At 48.5% G+C, this 8547-nt stretch overlaps 2 protein-coding genes across 2 annotated transcripts in view; one reads left to right on the plus strand and one right to left on the minus strand.

The window, feature by feature from the left end:
* Positions 1–498: 498 nt before the first annotated feature.
* Positions 499–8547, plus strand: part of T265_14758 (hypothetical protein) — a gene marked incomplete at both ends in the record, with an annotated part of 25072 nt that continues 17023 nt past the window's right edge. Inside the window, 3 exons of the mRNA XM_009175100.1 lie at positions 499–528; positions 568–1323; positions 1362–1535. Coding sequence (XP_009173364.1) covers positions 499–528; positions 568–1323; positions 1362–1535 — 960 coding nt within the window. The remainder of the gene's footprint in view (positions 529–567; positions 1324–1361; positions 1536–8547) is intronic.
* Positions 6902–8547, minus strand: part of T265_09109 (hypothetical protein) — a gene marked incomplete at both ends in the record, with an annotated part of 14764 nt that continues 13118 nt past the window's right edge. Inside the window, one exon of the mRNA XM_009175097.1 lies at positions 6902–7161. Within this exon, the coding sequence (XP_009173361.1) occupies positions 6902–7161 (260 nt within the window). The remainder of the gene's footprint in view (positions 7162–8547) is intronic.

Raw genomic sequence — 8547 nt, forward strand, 5'->3', positions numbered from 1 at the left:
TATAGACACGCATAGTGTTCTCTGTAAGCCTCAGATACCACTGTTGTGTCATTCGTCGGTTCTCCGTTTCTGTCCCTCAAGGAGAACGCAGATGGCTTGTTTCTGCGGCGATGTCTCATGTACTTGAACAGTACGTTTTTGTTTTTTCGAGCGAGGTCCAGAATGGTGGCTTGTTTTCGTATGTTCCATTGGCGGATTTCCGACTTACAGCGATTCCGCATTTTACGAAATGCCAGCTCATCTTCTGCGTCCCCTGTGGTAAACGATGCACCTTCGCTAACGATTTACCGTTACTAATGACTCGAGATTCCTGCCCCCACTCACTAGAGACAACTCAGAAGCTACTGGTTTATTGGATCTGCAGGGCTTGCGCGAGGGCTTGGATCAGTTCAGTTTCAATTGGCGTTTTGTTTTTTTGCTCCAATATGGTCGGCACCGCTCAGCCACATTTCGTTTTCCCTTGCTAGCCGGGCTCCTCGAAAAATGTCGTCGGCACAGATGCCAATAAAGTTTCAAGAACATCTCCAGGTAATCTGATTTGTTTTTTGACAACACTTCTTTTCAAAGCTGGCTAGTCTGGGTATTCAACCGAACAACATCGGGTTCAGCACCCTCACTATGGAATCTGACAAATTTATCTGCATACGGGAGAAAACCGGTGATACATCACAAGTTGTCATAATAGACATGAATGACCCTATGAATCCTACTCGTCGCCCAATAACGGCAGATTCCATTATAATGAATCCGGTCAGCAAAGTAATGGCTCTAAAGGCTGGAAAGGTCCTCCAAATTTTCAACATTGAGCTCAAGAGCAAGATGAAATACCACACCATGACTGAAGAGGTAGTATTTTGGAAGTGGATATCTGTCAACACCATTGCGCTGGTCACTCCTACTGCCGTGTATCATTGGCCGATGGATGGAGAGTCCAGTCCTGTGAAAATGTTCGAACGTCACTCCTCACTCGGCCCAACTTGCCAGATTATCAACTACCGGTGTGATGCTACCCAGAAATGGTTGTTGCTCATAGGGATTTCAGCACAGGATAAACGTGTAGTTGGATCTATGCAACTTTACAGTGTTGACAGAAAAGTAAGTCAACCCATCGAAGGCCACGCGGCAGCTTTTGCGAACTATACCCCTGAAGGCAGCACAACACCCACGACCTTGTTCTGCTTTGCTGCTCGAAATGCTCAGGGCTGCAAATTACACATTATAGATGTTGGCCAGCCGGCTGCAGGTGGACAACCGTTGCCGAAAAAAGCTATTGATGTGTACTTCCCTCCCGAGGCCCAGAATGATTTCCCGGTTGCCATGCAAGTGGGTTCTCCTAGTTTCGCATTAACTTGTGATTTCAGACATCCGCAAAGTACGATGTTGTTTACCTAATCACGAAAAACGGTTACCTCCACGTTTATGATCTCGAAAGTGGCACGTGCATCTATATGAACCGCATTAGCAGTGAGACCATATTTGTAACCGCTCCTCACGAGTCCTCCGGTGGAATTATTGGTGTAAATAGAAAAGGACAGGTGAGTTGAACATTCCAAACGCCTTACTGTTTTTGAATTCAGTTAGTTTCACGCAGCCCAGCGTGTGACAGCTTGGGTTGTTTTTTAAGCGGTGCGTAGTCTTCAAACCGCACGCTATCTGTGTGTTGAAGCACAGCTTACAGGGGCACGCGATCCAAAGCCACTTCCTTCGGTTTAGGAACATTGGAAAGATTAGTCTTTCTACTCTATTGAAAAAGGCTCAGAGTAGATCGGGGTGTCCTTCCAGGGACACTGTAAACAGTCGGTTTATTTATGGCTGGCATTGTTTTCACTTTCGACGCGAAGTGTGTAGGTTGCCAGATTAGTAGTTTTCCAAGACAGGCAGGGGACCAATCAGCTGCTGAATCTTTGTTCCCTAAGGATGAGCAGATTGAAGGAACCGATCAGTAACTTGGGTCGTCTCTATCCTGCACAAAGGTCTGCGAAGAGGATGGCTTGCCTCGTAGAAGTTTCGAAAGAGAGAGAGAGAGAGTGAGCTTGCCCAAATGTCATTTTGCATGCTTCAGCATTACTGGTCCTTGATGTTGCTGCTGGAGAAATGGTTCAGTGGTTAGGACGCTAATTTACCGACCTGAAGGTTCGCTGTCCGAACTCAACCCACACATTTCGATTGCTCCTGTTTGGGCTTTGCAGCCTGACGTATTCTAGACGTAGTAGCGTGTTAGCTAGCCACGGAATGTTGTGACTGAACGACTCCCACCATACCCATGCCATGCTTCGGTTGCACCGTTGGTCAGCTATGGTCTTCGTAGATCTATGCGCAGCGTTCACGCTTTTGATCCTACAGTAAGCCGGAGCGGACCACGGCGTTGTTCACCTATATAGACAGTCAAGCTGGTTTTCTACCCTTGTAGAGTGCATTCCATGACCACATCGTTGTCACCATCGACAGCAAAACGAATGTCTAGCGCTGATGCTTCGCTGTCGTACAACCATTTATTTGAAACTTTCATTTTAAGGAAACAAACAAACGAAACTCATTCCAAAGTGCCTTTTCTCCGGCCACTCAATCCGGATTGAAACTCACAGGAATGACATCGGTAGCGATTAGCAGCCACATCTTTCAGCTTCCCCAACTAGACGTAGTGGGCCGGCCGTTATCCTGGAGGGCGAGTTGCGCATACAGACTTTTCATAGTTATATTCATACCCCTGCGCCAGGTCAAAGGATGAATCGGGTTCAGAGGTGTATCAGACAACACTTGTTCATGCCTGGGTCTTGTGCGCGTTTCAGATACAACATACACCAATTCTAAGGTAATTAACTTCTCGCCAAGTATTACCTGTTTCACAATTTGACATAGAGTATGGATGTTCAAAGCTTCTATTAAGAGAAAATTTAATGGTTGGGCAGTTTTATCTTGCTTCGTGTTAATAGGCAACAGAGTGTTTTTTATGCATTAATGACTTCAGAAGCAGTCCGGCCCAATGGTGTCCTCCGACGGCGCACAGGCCACGAACTGGAATCGATCACTTTACCATCATTTACCCATGGCATGGATAAATGACTGACTGCCGGTCGCTTTGGAAAGCACTTATGGATTCCGACTACACACTTGTCCTCACTCCCCTCGTTTTCCAGTGTCGCGTAAGTTGCGGACGAATTGCTTGGCAACTGAGGAACTGGCAAATCCGGATGTTAGACGAACTTACCAGAATCGTATTCTGGAGCCTCTTCCAAATGCACCACCGTCAGATGTGAACTCATACTGAGACGAGATTGCCATCTCTTTGTATAGTGCTGGAAATTTTGCCTGTGGTATGGCACCACTAGACTCACTCAACCACTGGATATCGGGCCGAACTTTGGCACTGCTCAAGTCTCAAAGAAATACACTAGCTCATCCCAAACATGACTTTATGCGACGAATTATGAGACACCAAATGAGCGTGCGAACCGATCGTTGTGGACACAGAAAGCTAAAGAATGGAAAAGGCCCAGAAAGCCTGGAACGCCCCAAAATGACTTCAGTTGATCCGGGCGATCGGTCCCCAGAAACCCCCTGTGAGTGAAACCATCAAAGATCGGGAGTGACCATTTTGAATAAAGAAGAACTCCTCAACATTTGGGTCGAATACTTCGAACAACAATTGTCTAGCTGCCACTTATCTGGAGTCCACAGGTGAGACAACCCTGGATGGTGAACATGGGGCCCCTACGGTCATAGAGGTTCATGATTGCAAATGTTCTCTCAAGCGCCACTCAGGTCCTGGTCCGGATGGCCTCCCACTTGCGTTGTTCAAAGATGTGTGTGGAATTATCTGTTAGCGCTTGTCTGATCTGTTTGCTTGCATTTGAGTAAAGAAGACTGTCCCAGACACCTGAGGAGAATCGATGATAGTGCCCATTCTCAAAAGGGGCTCATAGTGAGAGTGGTGACCCCGGTCGTAACGAAACTGTTATTGTCAGTTATCCCTCGTCGCCTTGCAGTGGTTCGTGAAACACTGGCTCAAGATTCCGGCTTGATAGTCATCATCATTGAAAGCATGACATTGTTGTTCAACACCGATACTTCACTGCCCTACAACCATGATTTATTTAGAAGCCTTATTGTAAAAAAGAATAAGGGTGGACGGAAAAGGAGTTTAGTGCTAGTTTCCTAGAATCATTTCGAGGTACCTACACATCCAGACAGTCATTCAGGCATTCTGACAAGAAGAACGCCATTGACATTAGCATCCATATCTCAGCGTCTTCAACCAGCGCAGTGGGGATCACAACTTCCCCATCCTGGAAGGCGAGTATCACTGACAGTACCCAAACGTTTCATAGTCTCTTTCACACCCCTCCACCAAATCATCGATTGGTCCCCTCTGCTTCCGCAACTCTGAATTGGGCAAATCGTGGTTCGGCATACACATTACTTAACCTAACCAGTGCAGCTTCTGGTGCTAGGCACCTTCGAGGGAAGTTTCCGTTGCGTAACCTAAAACTCTCTTTCTAATTGCCGCGTTACGGATACGCTACCACCGACCCACACAAGGTATGCTTCTGAGACAACGGTTGTCGAACACCTGAAGACGTCTCACATCCGCTGCTCCAACAAGCCAAGTCTCACAGCCATACAACAAAACAGGCCGCACTATAGCTTGATCCACACGTTCCTTGAGATTAATGGGTGCACTACTCTGACACCATATGTGTCTCAAATTAGCAAACGCGACCCGGATCTTGCAGATTAGTGCACCGACTTAATCTGCCACACTACAATCAGAACTGTTACAACCTCCAAGATATGTAAAACACTCCACAACTTTCAGTATCTCCCTGGATTTTAAGTGGCGCCTTCGGTGACTGCACGTCCACGAGCATGACCTTACACTTTGGGTGCAAAGTGCATACCAAAGGACGGGATGACTTTGGTCACTTCATCCAAAAACCTGCGTCTCCTCTTCGAAGATGAGAACGATGTCGTCTGCGTACTCCAGATCGACAAGGTTTTCTTCACAGGCTGTTTGAACACCAGGGTTTTTAGAGACCTTACAGCGTTCGTCTCCTCGTCTCATCGATCACGAAGTCAAAAAGGAATGGAGAGATGGGGCATCCCTGACGGATACCACTTTATGTACAGAAGCTTTTGGAGATCCCTCCGTATACTCTTACACGTCCGGAAGTCTGAGAATACAAATAGCATATCTTTACAAACTTCCGGGGCATTTCTTGGTGGGCAAGTGTGTCGAGAAAAACAGACCGATCAACCGAGTCGAATGTGCCTTAAAATCCAGAAATGTTAGAATGGTGGGTCGCATATACGTATGGCGTTGTTCTAGAACCTGACGGAGTGTGAAGAATCCGTCAACGCAACCCATACCAGACTGGGAATCCCGCTTGCTGCTCTCGAGTCAGCTTCTCCCAAGCCACAGTGAGGCGACGCCAGCAGTCTCGATACGACCGGGTCAAACTGATCCCCCTGTGGTCACCACACACTACGAGCCCCTTTTTTGAAAGTGGGCACTGTCACCGACCCCCCAATTGTCTGGGACATACTCCTTTCCCCAAATGCAAACAAAGACCAGACAAGCGTTGACTGAGAACATTACCGCCGTCTTTGAACAATGCGGGTGGGAAGTCATCCGGACTAAGAACTTGGTGGCGCTTGAAAGAACATATACAGTCGTAGACCTCCGAGACCGTAGGTGGTTTTACGTTCACCATCCAGGTATCTACGTCACCTGTGGGCAGAAGATGGGTGCCAGCTGGTGGGCATGACAATTGTTGTCCGAATTATCCGACCCATCGGTCGAGGCGTTCTTTCACTCCATTCCGATCCCTGTTCGCTTACAAGTGGTTTCTGTGGATCGGTCGCACGGATCGACTGGAATAATCTTCTGGCATTACCGGCTTTCTGGACCTATCCCATATCTATGACTTTCTGTGTTCATACTTCATGGTCGGTTCGCATGCTCACTTTCACTTGACTTTTGATAATTCTTCGTACCGGATGGTGTATTTCTCTGAGACTTAAGCAGTGCCAACGTTCGGTTTCATACCCGGTGATTGAGTGAGTCTAGTGGTGTCGTACCACAGGCAAAATTTCCAGCACTATGCAAAGAGGTGGCAATCTCTCCCCAGTATGCGTTAACATCTGCTGTTAGAGCATTTGGAAGAGACTCTAGAAGACGGTTCTGGTAAATTGGTCTAGCATCCGGATCTGGGAGTTTCTCAGTTGCCAAGCGATTCGCCCGCACATCAGGGAAATGTAGGCAGAAACGACTCCGGACGAGTGCGTCGTCAGAATCCACAAATGTGTTTCAAAACGGCCTGCGGTCAGTTATTGATCCGCGCCATCTGTAGCTAATGGCAACGTGATCGATTTGAGTTTGTGGCTGGTATGCCGTTGGAGGACACCATGTGGCCAGACAACTTCGGATATTTCGGAAGTTAGTACTACTACTACAGCTTGCGATCAGCACACAGCTGAAGCAGTCATTCACCATTATCCACACGTACCGAGTCCAATCCTTGTCGACCTAATTGAGTCTCAGATGAACTAAGCCTGCCCACGTATGCATTCATATCTCCGGCAACTACCGAGCTTTTAGCTCGCCTCAGCAGGACATTCAGGGCGTCGTGAAACCTGTCTTTGACGGCGTCGGAGCTACAGTCGGTTGGGGCGTAAGCAAACACGGTTAGCGGACATCTATCAATTTCCCGCCTGAGGCTCTTTAACAGAGGTTGCCAGATGAACTACACAGAGGCGACTATCAACAGGTATCCAGTCAAGCAAGGATACATCCGGCCGGTGAATTAGGACGATACCAACCCCTTCACATCCCGCCGTAGCAGCCTCTGGATCACCGGAGTTGCGCAGCCGGAAGCGAGCGGAGACTGATGGGACAGTTATTTCAATCACTGCTTGTATTTTGAATTCTCGTTTCTGAGGCACAGCACACATCAATGCCAAGCGAGTCCAGTGTGAGTGCAAGAGCAGCTTGTTGTCCCGCTTGCTTCAGAGTGCAGACGTGGAATGCAGCCAGATAGACTGGGTGCCGAGGCTTAAAGATCGATTCGGGGATACCTGGGGATGTCGGCGCCATGTGACGAGCATATGTTGTGCGCAGAGCCGATGCATGACAAACGGAGTCATCGGTCCTAAGTGCTGGGCCTACAGGAGGAGAGCTATCAGTGAGGTAGGCAGAGGAGGAAGAAAAAGTATGTAAAAGTGAAAGAAGGGAGGCGTCATCAGTAGCCTGTTTTCTTATACCCGCCTTGCTGTATGCAGCAAGTAAGGTACAGGAGGATATCAGTGAGGTAGGCAGAGGAGGAAGAAAAAGTATGTAAAAGTGAAAGAAGGGAGGCGTCATCAGTAGCCTGTTTTCTTTCTTACGCCTTGCTGTATGCAGCAAGTAAGGCGACCCGGCTGATGGCACCACAGACGGCCGATGTGGCATGAGTTTATTTGTGTGTGTGCAGTTCATGGTTGTACGTGGGCTGAGATACTGTCAGGGCACCCACACCTAGACAGGAGGACGATTAGGGTCCTCAGTCAAAGCCCCTGGTTCAAAAGCCTAACCGCAAGGCAGCGGTGTTTGGCGGGAAATGCAAATGCATTACCATTTCAATGGAACGAGTCGCCACATGTTCCAACCCTTAACCCGGAGGTCCAGAAGATTGTGATTTTCAGACCTCTAGTCATTGACAAACGTGGTATGAGAGACTGAGCTTCGCGGTGACATCCTCAGTATGGCTCAATGGATCGCTGAGGTGCGCAAACCGTCACACCACGGTAAGGTTCAGTCTCTTCTTTACGGTCGGCCTGGTAGGGGTTGCATCGACCAAATCTTCACACCGCCAGGTTCTAGAACAACGCCGTACGTATAAACGAGATAGTTCAGTGTTTAGAGCGCGAATTGACTGAACCGAAGGTTTGTGGTTCCCACCCGACCTCTGCCTGTCGACTTCCCCCGACTAGGCTTGGGCGACTTGACTGCATCCCAGCCCTCTTGCTTCCTTGTGGTGGCATGGCAGATAGACACCGAAAGGGTACGACAGTTAAACGATGACTAAGCCCCTTCCTCACCCGTCTTTATTTCTTTCTTCACAATAAGGCCCTCAAATAAATGATTGTACAGCAATGAAGCAGCAGTGTTGTACACTGATGTCATGCTCTCGATGATGATCAAGGTTGTAGGGTGGGAAGGATATCGGTTAAATAAGTGCGCGTAAGTGATTCTTCCCGGTTGCCGAGGCTGAGGAATGGTTTGGTTGAGGTACCCCATTTTTCCGACCTAAAGCTGCCACCTTGACGTGGTGGTCGGGCTTCAGTGCTGCAATGATCCTGCGGGCTACACTGGCTGGAACTTCGTTCCACAAGGTGCAACCATGCCAGGAAGGCCAAAGGGGAGCAGCCAGACCAAGAGCAGCGAGACCCCGTACTACGAGTAATCGTGCTACGAGGCGGTCTGGGGGTAAAGTCGTACTGTCCTCTGCGACAGGAGTGTGAAGGCAGTAAGGTGTTTCCCCCAGGCGACCAGCATGTCCATATTTATGG

Source organism: Opisthorchis viverrini (genome assembly GCF_000715545.1).
Source record: "Opisthorchis viverrini unplaced genomic scaffold opera_v5_256, whole genome shotgun sequence".
In the NCBI taxonomy this organism is placed as follows: domain Eukaryota; kingdom Metazoa; phylum Platyhelminthes; class Trematoda; order Opisthorchiida; family Opisthorchiidae; genus Opisthorchis; species Opisthorchis viverrini.